The sequence below is a fragment of the Lycium barbarum genome, chromosome 8 (genome assembly GCF_019175385.1).
Source record: "Lycium barbarum isolate Lr01 chromosome 8, ASM1917538v2, whole genome shotgun sequence".
Taxonomy (NCBI): domain Eukaryota; kingdom Viridiplantae; phylum Streptophyta; class Magnoliopsida; order Solanales; family Solanaceae; genus Lycium; species Lycium barbarum.
The window spans coordinates 117,269,913-117,285,464 of record NC_083344.1 but is presented as its reverse complement, the minus strand read 5'-3'; the positions used below and the strand labels follow the sequence as shown (position 1 = coordinate 117,285,464).

General features: G+C 35.9%; 2 protein-coding genes and 1 non-coding gene across 3 annotated transcripts; 2 read left to right on the top strand and 1 right to left on the bottom strand.

Annotated features, from left to right (window-relative positions):
• Window positions 1–586: 586 nt before the first annotated feature.
• On the top strand, window positions 587–11,494 carry LOC132606867 (uncharacterized). The gene is made up of 3 exons (XM_060320535.1): window positions 587–1,067; window positions 2,436–2,865; window positions 10,756–11,494. The coding sequence occupies exons 2-3, from the start codon at window positions 2,461–2,463 to the stop codon at window positions 11,179–11,181; spliced, it is 831 nt and encodes a 276-aa protein (XP_060176518.1). The 5' UTR covers window positions 587–1,067; window positions 2,436–2,460; the 3' UTR covers window positions 11,182–11,494.
• Window positions 8,427–8,528, top strand: LOC132608409 (U6 spliceosomal RNA). Its single transcript, XR_009570333.1, has one exon. It is a non-coding gene; the product is annotated as a U6 spliceosomal RNA (small nuclear RNA).
• A 269-nt stretch (window positions 11,495–11,763) lies between the features above and the next one.
• Window positions 11,764–15,128, bottom strand: LOC132606866 (short-chain dehydrogenase TIC 32 B, chloroplastic-like). The gene is made up of 8 exons (XM_060320534.1): window positions 14,892–15,128; window positions 13,509–13,740; window positions 13,208–13,287; window positions 12,960–13,113; window positions 12,801–12,879; window positions 12,546–12,630; window positions 12,415–12,461; window positions 11,764–12,220 (listed from the first exon to the last, which is right to left on the bottom strand). The coding sequence occupies exons 1-8, from the start codon at window positions 15,001–15,003 to the stop codon at window positions 12,041–12,043; spliced, it is 969 nt and encodes a 322-aa protein (XP_060176517.1). The 5' UTR covers window positions 15,004–15,128; the 3' UTR covers window positions 11,764–12,040.
• Window positions 15,129–15,552: the final 424 nt, after the last annotated feature.

Below are 15,552 nucleotides of genomic sequence, written 5' to 3'. Positions count from 1 at the left end.
GATTAAAGATAAAATATATTCAGTGAGTTTTTTTGATCCTAAACGCACTTTTCATTCTATATGGAAATTATTATCATTAAGAATAAATAAAAATATTAAAAAAATTTAAAAAAATTAAAAGTTAGTAAGACACATGAATTAAAAAGGAGTACATAGTTTTTAAAAATGGGAAAAGGGTCAAATACCCCTCTTGTTCAGTTTTATCCTTAGTTGGGTTATCTATATTTTTCTGCGCTAATAAAAATACCCCAAATTAATGGATTCTCCGAATCAATCTCAATACCCTAAATCAATACACACCACCCTCCCCCACCTTGTTCGCGAGGTTATACGGGATATGTTGTTGTAAAAAATTAAGACGCTAAATTAAAAGGGAAGTAGAGTACGTAATTTTTCAAAATGGTCCATACTACTTTCTAGAAATAGTCCATCAGCACATTGATGTAATTAATAAAAGGATAAAATGAAAAAAAAATTATTTAATTTTATCTTGATGAATAAAATACAATTATTTTGAGATGGAGGGAGTATCCTATTTCCAAAAATATCTATTATATTATACTACATCTATGCCCTAGTTTGTACGGTTCCTCTTTTTTTAAATTTCCGGATAAGGCGTTTCTATATCCGATTAATACTCCCCACTTGTTCACTCTGTATTCCTATGCGAATCTCCATGCTACAATAATTTCATTTATCCTTCCACCAAATCTAAAAAAACAAATTATCTTTTCATCGTTTCTTTATTATCCATTAATTTTGAGTGTAGAGCTAGGGTTTAATTTGAAGAGCATCGAACAATGCATTCGGTGTTTGATCTCTTCACTCCAGCATCTTTCTATGGTTTATTAGTGTGTTTTCATCGTCATAAACACATGGCGAAATTTGATTGGCCTAATTCTCTTAGTTAACGTTTACTTTTAATTAATCCATTTTGTTTTAAGGGACTAATCAATTCTGCTATTTTGCGGTTTCATTCCCTAGTATTTTTGTATCCAAATCTGTTGGTATAGATCGTGATCTTTGTGTGTTACTTGGAGGATCTGACAAGGTTCATTTCAATAGAGGTAAAATAATCTGAAATATGTTTTGTTTGATTTGTTTTTAACAATTAATAAATCATGAATATTGGCTATAATTGTTTAGAATAATCTTTTATTCACTTCAATATTGTTATGATGGTGGTGGTTGTTAGAGGTGGATCCAGGATTTGAAGTACAGGCGAATACCATTCGATCATCTAGTTTATAAAATATGTGCACACTGTATAAGTAGTGTATAGTTTATACATACCTACACATATAATACTTTTTGTGATGACAGGGGAACCCGTAGCTGCTACCTTTTGGGTGCGCACAGGGTAAACCTCCCACCCCGCTTCTGTGCAATAGCCTGCAAACCACACAGAAGAGGTAACTCGCACGGGGCTTACACACAGAAGAGATAACTCGCACTAGGAACGCCCCATGCGATGAGCTCGACCCAGAAGGCAAATCCCCTGTTGTTGTAGGCAGGGGGTTTCGAACCTTAGACCTGCATTATGGAAGCCCCATGCTCAACCAGTTGAGCCACCCTTTGCGGGTATACCTGCACATATAATATACATACCTATACACTACCTAAATAGCCGAAGTGTATAGGTAGTGTATACTTCGGCCATGTTTGGTAAACTAGATGGCCGAACGGTATATTTATTGAAGTTTTCCAATGTATATGGTTTCTCATAACGATCTCAAGTTAATATACAATAATAACTGGTTCACAGTGAAGTATCTATAGATATTTAGCTAATTTCTTATTATATATACGGGGAACGCGCATGATATGTGATAAATCCGCCACTGTTGGTGTTTGGGTTTATGCCCTTTTTGCCTGTGTGTCTATAATTTGTTTTAATCATTCTTATATTTTAAACCTTGTGGGTACAATGTTGGATTTTAATGCATCTGAATGGCATGTAAGATCCTTATCTTATTTGATTGAATATAGTCCGGTTTGGGTAGAAGCATCTACTGCATTTGATTGTCTTGATATGTTTCAATTTATGCAATATGGCTGGAATATTAAAGGTTTCAAAGGTTAATCGATTAGATTGGAAAGAAAATCATAGCTTGTTGCTAATGCAGTTGCTTTAGCTGTATTCCTACAAATCAACGTTCTTGATTCAGGAATATGCATTCAATGCTGAGATTACGCGTTGAATTTCTGGTAGTTGATCCATAATAGAAAAAAGTGTTTGTGATTGCTCCAGTAAAGCTTTACGCTCTAATGCAGACATTCACAACTCTAGGTGTCGTCGCGCCTAAGTTATCATTATTTTTCCACCGTCTGATGGCAGAATCACTAAGTTATAAAGTTGAACATTTGTTTAGTCAGTTTTCATTGTTATGAATTTCTGAACAATGTGCTTGAATTTTCTTTGCACACTTTGGCAGGTCTGTGCTGCTCTCTTTGTAATTGATGGACGATTGTCCTGCTAGCCACAAGTCTGTGTCTGAAAATGTTGGCGCCCTTTGCGAGTCATCAAAGGAGACGCCTGATTGTGCTTTTGGAAATACAGGTGGTCTCTCTATAAATGATTTTGGCCACCATATCCCTACTCATTTAAATAATCAGGATGCTGAAGACTCAAACGATAAGTGCAATGCTGAGACAGTGAAGGAAGATGTAAGTAAAGATTCCAATGGAAGTGACCCTGGTAATGTTGCTTCTGTAAAATGCTTGATCAAATGTGCAACATTTCCATGCTCTGGTATGAGCGTGCCCACTGCAGAATCTCCTGATGACGCGACTGCTGAAGTAATGACACGTGGTGCTGATGCTAAATCTCCTGATTTGCCTTACTTACGTTCCATATCCCTGCCAGTGAGTTTACTGTCTCAATAATATTCTTCAGCAAGTTCCTTTTCCTTGGTGTATTGACATTATGATAGAGGATTTCTTGACCTTGTTGTCTATTTGTTATCCCTGAAAATATATAGTCATATTCTTACATTATCTTGCTTTTATTAAGATAATCAACAGCTGTCTGTTTATGTTACTTATAAATAAAGTGGGAATACTCTGACCTTGAGTTAGTGGTAATCTTGGGTACTACTTGTGAAGTGTTAATGGTGAGTAGGGGTGGCAAATGGGCGGGTCGGGTATGGGCTGGTCGAAAATGGATAAAATATCCGACCTGCCCCTATTTGATGCAGATAAAAAATGAGTTAACCAACGATAATATATCCATTGCTTCTTAAATTAGATATGAGCTTCTTTTCTCCAATCTGCCTTCTTCTCTTTCGTGTCTTCTTTTTTTTTTCCTTTCATTTCTTCCGATCAATCATGGTTCTTAGCTATTGTTTCTATTTGATTTTAGGTACTTTTCGTTGAGATTCTCGATGGGGAATAATTGTTTTCAGTACCTATGTAAAAGCCTGTTTTCAAATAAATCAAAATCTCACATATTAGTACTTCTTTTAACAGATTTGACTAGGAAGTAAATTATTCAAAATATAAAAAATGCAGCACACTAAGTCTTAGTTTTATCAATCAAGAAAAAGGAAAACATTGGTGTAAAAGAAATAAGTACTCCGAATTACAAGCATTTCGTCTTCTTCTTTTTCTCTTTTTAATAAGTGTACTTTTTAGGGGTTCCTACTCCCTTGCATACTTTAACGGGAGTGCAGTTGGTATACTCATGGGTTATCCATATTCTATGATGGATAATATGGGTGGTTGATCCATGTTTGATCCACTTTTGAAATGATCAGATATGCAACCCATTTAAGTTGGGTTAGGCGGATAACTGCAAATTTTAACCATTTTTCCACCCCTATTCTCAAGCATTTCACCCTTTTCAGGCATCCTCATGCAAGATATTCTTATTCCTTTTCGGAATACAAGTCTATTTTGGTGCCCAGCTATAACACATTCATTCATGTGACAAATCCAACTTATATGGATTTTATCATTATCATCAGATGGTTCATACCATGAAGACACATATTCATGAACAACCATGTCTTTGCAAAAGGTTATGCTTCGACAAACACTTTTTTCTCATGAAAAATCGCAAACTTTCCCGTGACATTCCTTCATGGAAGAAGATAAAATTTCAGGTGGCACATTTTCACGAAGGAACAAAACCTTTCTAAACAAGACACATGACCAACAATCAAATTAGTAATTTCATCAACTAGTCATCACCGAAACCGAACAAGTTATGAATTCGCGGACTACCATATCAATATCCACCATTCTGCGGCTAAAAAATACAAAATTTTAGTAAATTGTATATTATATCTTCTAGTTCTTCAAGATAATATCAAACACGAAGTCTAATACTAGTAATGGCTTAAGTCCTAAGCCAAACATACCCCCACATTTTTGGATACTGGTGCATTTTCTATAACTCATGCTGAGCTGACTTAACTCCACTAGATTCTATTGATATTTTTGCTAGTGGAGTTAATTCTGATAAATGCTTACAATGTTTTAAAAATTGATGTTATAACATTGATGCATTTTCTCCACTATGTGTAAACACATTGTTTTGATCAATGTTTGGTGCAATTATTGTATATTGATTTGCCTAGAAACCAATTTAGAATTTTTTTAACGTGTGACAAACCAATTTAGAATTATTTTTTTAATGTGTGTCGAGTGACAGGTTGGTGAGTATCAGACAGTTAAAAAAAAATAAAAAAATAAACAGGATATAGTTTTTAATATACTTGAAAGCGGCTTAAAATTTCTACTGAATATGGCTTTTGCAAAATTGGAAAAAATAAAAATGTGTTTCTATGAAGCACTGCAACAACTATAATCATAAACATGTCATCATTTAATATTCAATAAATATTTGTATTTTTAAAAAATTAACCATTAAATGGAATGCTCTTTAACGCATATTTAAATATTTTCGAAATTGATATTTCAGAATTCTTAGCCACTATATTTAAATAAAATTTTACATGTTGTTTTATCTAAAATGCTTGCTTGTTTCATTTTTTAAATTTTGTACATTCATAATTATTTTTACAAAGATTGTATTATTATTTTTTACTTTCTTGATCACTGAAATTAGTAAGCAATCACATTGTTATTACTCTATGACCAGCTTTTATGGATATTACTTAATTTTTCAACTAAATTCTCCTAATAACCAAAGTTTGACTCAAACAAAATTGGTCAGCATAAAATAGTTGCCATAAACTTCATATATTTCAAGAGATAATATCTAACTTGGTATCTAGTCCGCGCTCATTTAATTTCATGCCAAAATTGCTAATGGTGACAATTAAGAATCCCCTAATTCAAACTATTTAAAAATTTACTGAATCTAAATTTTACCCTACAAATAGGAGCCAATCCTAGGCAAAGAAACACACAACAACAACAAAGCCATTTGATCCCCATACCTAGTCATACACATTTCTCCTCCTTTTCCTCCTCTTTAGCTATGACTAGAAAGAAAGTGAAGCTTGCTTTGATTGAAAGTATCACTGAGAGGAAAGCCTCATACAAGAAAAGACAGAAAGGGTTCTTGAAAAAGGCTCAAGAAATTAGCACCCTTTGTGATGTTGATGTTGCTATCGTCATCTATAGTGCTTACCACAATGAACCTGTGGTGTTTCCAAATCATGGTGTTGCTATCGATACCTTTACAAAGCTTAGGCAACTGTCTGAGTTGGAACAATTAGAAAACATGGCATCACTAGAAGAGTTCACGAAGCAAAGGATTAAGAAATTGGAAGCACAATTGCTGAAGGTAAGGAAGGGGAATAGGGTGAAGGAGTTCACAAACAAGATGCATGAAATGTTGAATGGAAAAGATATTCCCGGTGGCATGCATCCTAACGATCTCAACGATCTGAGTTACGTGATCAACCAAAACCTAAAACAGGTACATGAAGCGATAAAAGCAAAGGCTGTTGGAGAGGGTTCCACATCAAATGCCCCTCAACCCATTGCTGGACCGATGGTTCCTGATGGGACCAGCTCTGAGGAGCCAACAACTCCTCTATTGGCCCTTCCAGAGGCTCCAATACCGGTGGTTCCTCCGAAGGCTCCATCGGTGGTTCCTGGTGGAACCAACTTCAAGGGGCCAAGTGCTCCGATGTTGCCTCCTGCTGTGGCTCCGCTATCTGTGGCCCCGTCCATGGTTCCTCCAGTGGCATCCGTTCCCACTCAAGTGCCCCAATCAATGTTTCAACCGTTGGCTCCTTCTCATGCGGTTCCTCTTGTGGGCCCTTCGAGGCTTCCTCCTCCCCCTTCTCTTTCATTTCCTTCACAAATGTTTCCTCCAATGGTTCCACAATTTTGTCCAATACCTCAACAAATGGCTCTTAGAAAGGCTCCTAGAATGGCTCTTTCAATGCCTCTAACAACAATGGCTTCTCCAATGTCTTCACCAATGATGGCTCCTCCAATGTGTACTCCAATGTTTACTCCGGTGACACCACCAATGGGCCCTTCATATAATATCCCCCAAATGGGTGCATCAATGACAGTGAATAACTACCAAAACCATACCTATGGCTTTTCACAGAGTCCTGGATATACTGAGATGCTGAACTGGGATGATGATGTTGTAATGGCTTTATTTGATGATCCATCTTTCAACAACATTGATGTACAAGATCCAAACCACAATAACAATTTCTAAGGACAAATGTCTCTCTCTTTTAGTACTGCTTTATATGTTCATGTTGTCTCATGGACTGTCCATCTCTTTTACTGTTTGCATGTCTAAGTTGTGTCATAGGACTCTCCAGATCTCTTTCCCTTTGTCCTCATTTGAAGTGTCCGTCTGTCATATGTTGTTTCAATTTTTTCCCTTAAAGTATGTTGGTTTCATTCACTTAATAAATCAATGATCAATCGTTGTTTTATGTTTACTGGATACTCTAATATTTTTTTCCGCCTTTATTACTGTTGTTAGTGCGGTTTCCAAGACGATCTCTTTGCTTCAAAAAGTAATTAGTATATATATCAGTTGAATTTTTAGTTACGAACTTTCTAGTGTAGTCTAATAATAACGCATCGATCAAAAATTGATAATGGATTAAAACAATAAAGAAGATTCTCTCCCGGCTTCATTTATATAAGAAATGCAAGTGTTCTTTTTTTAAGTTAATTCTGATCTAGAATTGGTTTCTGCACTCGAAAGATCTAAATTGTATCCACATGTTTATGTCTTACTTCCATTTTTCTCCCCTTTTTTTCCTTCCTTTCACGAAGTCGAGAAATTTGTTCCACGTACGAGGTCTGCTGGAAGAAATCAATGTATCCTTTGCATTAGAAATGGGCTTTTCCTGTTTACTTAGCATCTGAAAGGCACAAATATTCTGAAAAAGATACCAAAAAAAGGGGTGAGGGGAAGATGATAATATATTAGTAAGTGAAATTTGAACCATGACAATTAATAATAGTGCAAATTTCGTGAAAATTAAACATAAATATATAGATATTCTAAGACTACCCAGGCATGTCGGCCAAGGCTATAAAGTCGTTGAATACATCAATATAGCGTGTGTGCGGCCCAGAACATCTAAAGGCATCACAGACATGTTATTGCCTCAAACTTCCGCACCCTAAAAGGCCGCAATCCCTCTATATGTACCTTATTATAACTTTGAATAGAGGAAGTAGTTCAACGTAAGTCTTTTACAATTTGAATAGAAAAAAGTGACCATAAAAAGATCTCTTGTAATTTACTTTTAGATATCTACGTGTAAAAATAAAGATCTTTTGAAAGGTTGGACATAAAACTTTTAAAAATGTAATGGCCAACCTAATCAAATGACTCTTCTCTCCAAGTTCTTATACTCTCTACTCTGCCATGATGTAGTCATGGACATCGAAAACCAAGAACTTTTGGTTCTCATTCATTCTGCTACTAGATTATATATATATATATATACTAAGATGTACTATTAATACCCCAAAGTAGATCTAATCCGAAAAAAGTGATGCTTTTAAAGTTATGATTATGATAAACTAAAGAAAATAAAATGCATGTTCATTTCACTTGCTGTGGATTTATTGATCTATTTCCATCAAATATAACATTTAATTAGTTTCAGTGAGGCTTGATCTCTACCAAAATATTGCTAGGGTTTCAAGGAAGGTCATATTTTTAGGAGTTATTCTCTCTGATTTTAGGACTATGAAGTACGGTCCGCTCTTGTAGTGCTAGAGGAATTAAACAATTAGAGATTAGAGTAAGGGAGTTCCAAAAGGAAATATAATGATGCCTTAATTAAAAGGGAGTTCCAAAAGGAAATATGATGACGCCTTAATTAATCACAATTAATAGTTTGTCATATTTAATAATGCAATGTAGATCTCATGAATTATCAAAGAGTTTTAGAAGCACTATGACCAGATTAAAATTGAATCTTAGATCGGCCTTTACTGCTCATTCATGTAACTTCGATTGCCCTTTTGGGACATCCGATAAACATTGAAACGATAGAGAAGATCAACATGGCTCCTGCAAAAGGTTGACACGTAAATTGTCCTTGTGGTCACAACTCTTTAAGAAGACATATATTTCTCAAGAAGGTGGGCAAACGTGCAGGTTGGGTAGGATATGAGTGGGTCGAAAATGGGTTAGGTAAAAACAGAAAAAAATATCCGACCCGCCCATATTTGATACCTAAGTTGCCCGGGCTCTTCATTTTTTGCTTGTGAACCCATGTCAACACGACACAGGTGCGGGATTCGGTCAATCCACGTCGGATAGTTTGAACAGAGTCCATGGACAAATTTGGGGGAAAATTGAGATTTTTGTTTCTCAAAATAAACGATAGAACAGGTTTAAGACATGGGAAATGCCATACCTTCAATCCTTTTTAGCTTTTCCTCTTGGTCAATAGTTGCTATTTATAAATGTTTTTCTTCATAGAAAAGAGAGATAATTTCTAATTAATTATTTGCGTGTTGATTTTTTGACAATTAATTTATGTTTTTAACGCTCAACTTGGAGAATGAAAGATTGAATTTTACAACATACATGTAAGTTTTCCACAGTATCTCTCAAGATTTAGAATATCTTTATAGCTCTATTTTTATAATTTTGAATTTTTTTAGCCTAATCCCAGCTCCCGTATCCATATCTGGATCCGCATCCGTGTCGGATACCCGCACCCGACTCCGAGTAACTTAATCTGATACGGACTCCGAGTAACCTAATCTGATACGGATAGAAAAAATGAGTTAACCAAAGGATAAATGGATATTCATATTATCCATTGCTTCTTAAATAAGATGTGAGCTTTTCTTCAATCTGCCTTCTTGTTTTTCTTATCTTCTTTTTTTCCTTTCATTTCTTCTGATCAATTATGGCTCTTAGCTTTTGTTTCTATTTAATTTAGGTACTTTTCGTTGAGATTCTCCATGGGGAATAATTGTTTCCAGTACCTATGAAAAGACATGTCTTCAAATAAATCAGGAAAAAAAAAACACATTGGTGTAAAAGAAATAAGGACTCTGAAATTACAAACATTTCTTCTTTTTCTCTTTTTAACAAGTGTACTTTTTAGGGGTTCCTACTCCCTTACATACTTTAACGGGAGTGCAGTTGGTGGATACCCATGAGCTATCCATATTCTATGATGGATATTATGGGTTGATCCATATTTGACCCACTTTTGAAATGATCGGAATCCAACCCATTTATAATGGTTGGGTCAGGCGGATATTTGTAAATTTTAACCATTTTGCCACCCCTAATGGTGAGGTATGCGAGTCTTAAAAAAGAAAGTGTTAATAGGAAGGTATGATTTATCATAAACAAAAAGGTTAATGGTAAGGTTTGTTTTGTGTTTGTCTCAATGTGGATTGGTTCTTTACCTTTTCAGGAATGGATATATATTATATATGAATACTGTATATAATGATTGTGTCAGCTCACTCCGTCCTTCTGTTATACCCTTATATTTATTCCTTCTTTTGATATGATCCGACCACTTTTCCTTGGTATCTTGCTTTCGGTTTTTAGCTGTTCTCCTTAGGGTTATTATCGATGGAATCCCACAAGCCATCATTTCTTGGCTTTCTTGGACTAAGTTTTTGGATCGAGTTGCTTGTAATGTAACCATTAATTGCTTTTGGTTTTTAGTTGCTCTCTCTTATATACTCTAACCTTGAGTTAGTGGCCATCATGATACTACTTGCGGGGAGTGTTAATGGTTTGCATACCATGTTTCAGTTTCTTCTGAGGTATGTGTTGGTTATGGGTCAATTCAGTGTGGGGTTGGTTTCGCTATCCATTTTCATGATATTATATAAAAAAAAAAAAAGCATATCGGTAAAAGGAATAGGATTTACCTTACTAAAAATCGGATAGGACATACAAACATCATATCGGTAAAAGGAATAGGATTTACCTTCTAAAAATCGGATAGGACATACAAACATTCATTCATACCCATATATTTGTTTCTTTTCTGGTTATACTCTGACCACCTTTCCCTGGTATGCTGCTTCTGGTCTTTGCGTTCTTCTTAAGGTTATCAGCAATCTGACTCCCACAAGCCATTATTTCTTGTCTTTCTTGGATTTAGTTTAAATTATAAGCAATGTGATTAATTGTATCACACAGTGAAGTTACAGTATAGTTGAAACAGCACTGTAGCATAGAACTGCTGTTTCAGATACAGATAGTGTCTCTATGGCGATTGTTTCATGATTGAGCAATCAAGTAACTGCAGATGTTAACAGTCCTATTTTTTCCTCTTTCCTTTTCTGTGTTTTATTCTTCAGACTCCTTTGAAGCTTGTATCTGCCATAAAAGGCGGCCGTGAGAAACAAGGCAGTCTACCGAGGAAGCTGACTGTAACATGGGCTCCGGATGTGTATGACCCTATTCCAACATCAGTGTCACATGTGCCAAACAAGGGACAAAGCCATAAGAGTGGCAAGAAGAAGAATGGGAAGAATAAGCAGAAAAACAATGGCAAATCCTCACGAGGAACCAAGGGTAGAGACAAGAAACAAGCTCGGAAACATGGAGGGAGTTCTCAGAGAAGTTGCCATCCTCTCGATGATAGCAACATGACAGCTTCGTCGAGTGAGGTACAATCTAGCATTGTGGATTTTGATATTGGCAGCCCAGATCCATTTTGTGGGAGCAGTTTTCTTAAGAAATCTATCACAAAACTGCACTTCCCGGTTGCAGAGGCCAGCTGAGCTCCGTTATTAATCTTAGTTGACTCTCTTGATTATGTCACTGAGTTTTGTAAATAAATAAGTGTTAGGGCTTTGTTGAGCACTGTAAGTTGTGAAAACAGAGTCGTAGTTAGTTGTAGCATGTTCATGCTAAACTTTTCAACCTATGTCATGGTGGTTGAGTCTTTAGTTTCTACTATGCTGTATTTCATGTTGTTTTTTTCGTTTAACCATAATTTCATGTTAGCTCGAACAAGTTAAAATTAGGACTCTTAGTTTCATTGTAAACAAAAATCATCTTTAAGTCGCATTCTGAGTATTTTGATTGCAGAAATTCAGTCTCGGCTCCTAGTGTCATTTGTAGTGATTTCTTTTCTGTTTCTCGGGTTTTGTGGTATGATGAGTTTGAGAAAAGTATTTCAAATTTTGAAAATTTTTGGTACTCTTATTTGCAGCAGTCTTGTTGTAATGGTGTTTCCTTTCTCGTTAGCAGAAGTAATGAGACATATTGCCGTTACTATCTAATATTTGGATCTGGTTATTTCTTTCGTTTTCCCCTCATTCATGGGCTTGGAACTAAGTTCTACTGATAACCATTATAAGTGAATCGATAAACTAGCTAACTTGTTACACATGGAAAGGTTTAACAAAAATTTAAGAGACATATCAGTCATTACAAAGTTGAGAACCGAGAAGAGAGCGAAAACCTAAATTTTTAGGTACATTTAAAACATTAGTAGCTAGCTTAGATAAACATGCACAGAGAGTATAAATTGGGAACAGAGCCAAAGAAGCTTAACCCTCCTAACTTCTACAACAGTTTCACAAGATATGGTTTTAAACTGTAATAATAACATGCAGGATTTCCAAGGACTGTGTTCTATTTATCAATCTTTTGAGATGCATTGACTAGATCATTGCTGAAATCCCAAAGATTCCGAGCTAAAACTTCGTCTTGTGCTAGCTTGGTTGGCTTGTACTCGTTGCAATCAACGAAGTACCTTCCAGTCACTCCCTTCAAACTTGGATGGAGAGCGACGTAGCAAGTTGTAGCTGCTCCCTGCAAAATAATTAAGTTTTGAAATTAGTAAGTATTTTTCAGCTTTCAAATGCTATGAGAAACTGTATATGTTGTTCGGACTCTTCAAAAATACTGTCAAGTGTATGTCAGATCCTCCAAAATCTATGCATTTATGGAGGATCCGACACGGATGAGGCAACATTTTTGGAGAGGCCGAGCAATATAGTTGTTACCTGGGGGACATTCTTCCAAAGGAAACAAGTGAAAACCCTTAAGATTCCTGCGAATTAGAAGAAAAACATTCCAATTAAAGCTCAGTAATTCCTCGAGCTAATTCTTTTGCGCAAGGGTTATATAAACGTACTCATCAGAAAGGCTGAATGTCTCATGAGATTTGTCATTATCAAACCAGGATGAACTGAATTGACAGTAATATTTGCTCCCTCTTCCTGCATTTCAGGACAGAATTGCATTTCTAATACCCTTCGACTAAAAAAATTTTAAAATGTCATTCTTTAATTTGTCTCAAATGGAGATAATGAAATAGACAACAACGCATTAGCTTAATATTCATCCAGGGGACAGCTAGTACTAATATGCTTCAAACTTAGCCAATTACCTGCAATCGGCGGGATAGCTCATTGGCATGTAATAAGTTGGCTAACTTGGATTGTCCATATGCCACTTTGTCTTGATAACTGATCAGTACAACGAGTAGTCACAAGCTAGAAATGGATTCCACTATGTACCATTGCTATATAACTTTTGTGAAGGTTACCTCTTTTCCTCATTGATATTGTTGAATTGTATTCCTTGAGGAGGGCAAATTAGGTGAGCTACTGATGACAAGTTCACAATCCTACCCTCGATACCAGTAGCTCTTGCTGTTTCCTTCATTTTGTCTAGAAGAAGTTTAGTCAAGTAGAAATGACCTGAAAATTCGCCCCCAAAGAAGAATCAAATCAGAGTCACATCCATGAGAAAAATGATCTCTCCAAAATCTTGATATGGAGTTACGCGTTATACCAAGATGATTAGTAGCAAATTGCATCTCTATTCCATCCTTAGAAAGCTGAAATGGACAGAACATGATACCTGCATTGTTTCTGTTTTCACAAAGTTGGTTCAAAGAAAAACATTGTAACACATGACTCCTCATATAACTCAAGTATTAGTACAAGCAAAAAACTGAATATTCTAGTAAATCAATTATTAGACCTCTTTTACAACTAAACAACTAATTATTCTAGAAAAATGGTAGCAGTAACAGATGCAATGTCCAACCATATATGACTGGATCAAAGTGAGGGAAAAGAAAGAGCCTTACATTAAGATGTTGAGAGGAAGGTTAAGTGCTAGGAAGTTATCTGCAAATGCCTTGACCGATTTCAACGAGCTGAGGTCGAGTTTCTGAATATCAACACGAGCATCTCTGTTTTCGCTCAAAATGCGCTGTTTTGCTTCATTTGCAGCCTCCAAGTTTCTTGCTGCAATAATGACTTGAGCTCTCCTCAGAGCTAAAACTCTTGCTGTCTCAAATCCAATGCCACTTGCACCTCCTGTTATAGAGATTAGTATTAGAAAATGAACACAAATCACGTCAAACTTACCAAAAGCACCACAGTCCGCATATGTAACCACATGCCCGTAACAGAAGTGACTGGCGGATTGTACGTGCCAATTGCCATTCAGCTAATAAGTGGTCTCTAAGGGCGTAAAAGCACCACATCTATAACCACGTGCCTGTAACAAGATGTGACCGGGCATATTGTACGTGCCAATTGTCATTTAGCTAATAAGTCCGTCTCTAAGGATTTAAATTTGGATGTATCTCTTCATAGGGGTGTATGCTGACAGAGGCGGATGTCGTGCATATCTTGCCGCTAGTGGCATTGCCAAAATTTCAAGGGGTTCAACATCTACTACTATATATACATAAAAATAATATTAACCTTGTATATATAGGGTCGTTTTTTGCCGAAGGAGGTTCGGGTCTGCCCCTGCTTGCCGCCACCCCCGCCCCTGGCCCATCCCCCAACCCCCGCACTCCTCAGTGCCCTACCCAGGCCATATCCCCTTCCAACTATACCCACCTTACCTCCAGCCCAATAATATTTTCCTAAATTATACAAAAGTACCCTTGGGACAATATTTTTAATTTTACAAAACATAAAAAAAGGAAAAAATCATTCATACCAAACATACACTAAGTTGAAAGTTTTAGAAAAAGAGTATTTGAAAGTTTGACTTTTTCTTGTTTTCCTCTTGCCTATACAGTCATGTGTCCTAAACTGGGTGATAGTCATAGACTGATAGTCCTAAAGGTGATGGGGAAAAAAAGATGGTCCTAATTCCTCAAAGATTACCCTTAGCGATTTTCACAGAACAAACCAAAGACCTTCCCCTATTCTTATTATCTCTTCCACAAAAAAGATTAGTTAAAGAAACGCAAATGTGCTTATAATTATCTGTGTAAAAATCTAAGCCCATGCATGGCACATCAGAGAGCAATGGCGAAACCAGGAATTTCGCTAAAGGTGTTCATGATTTAACATATATATACAAAAAGTAATTTTTGCCTGATATATAATATTTTTTTTGTATATACATAGTATATAGTTTTCCAACCAAAAGTGTTCAACTGACCATCCTTCGGTTTACTGCTCGAAGGTGTCAATTAATTAAAGATGCAAAAAAGAAATAGTGAAACCTGTAACAATAACAGTGAGAGCGCTAGCATCAATTCCCTGAGTAACTTCCTCAGCAGTGGAAGCTGATCCAAATCCACTTGGTCCTCTTCTACCTGTTATCAACCTCAACATCTTGTTATTATTATTTTAAGAAGAAGAAAAAGTTGTTGTGAGTTTCTGTTTTTCTCTAAAAGAGAGAGAGAAATAAATTCTATGTACTTGTGATGCATGTGAACTGATCAGCAGAACCTATATAAAGAGATAGTAGATGTTAGAAAAGAAAAGAATTAAAGAGTACAAAAATGGGAAAGTAAGATTTGGAGAGATTGTTGGTAGTTATTTAGTTAGAGAAAAAGACATAGAGGCATTCATTGTTCCACTCGGTCACTGGCTGTAATTAGTTTCACCAACTTTACAACCGTATTTCCATATTTAGGTTGATCCAAGAAAAAGAATATGTAAGAATTACTACAATTCTATTTTTCACTATCAATTATTCATTCATTCCAATTTATGTGGCACCGTTCGACTTGACACTAAGTTTAAGGAAAAAATTAGACTTTTGAAATTTATGGTCTAAAACAAATCTTAAATATTTGTGTGGCTATAAATTATTTCATTAAGGGTAAAGGGAAACTTTAAAATTAAGTTGTTTCTAATTATAGAAAGGTGAACGGGGCA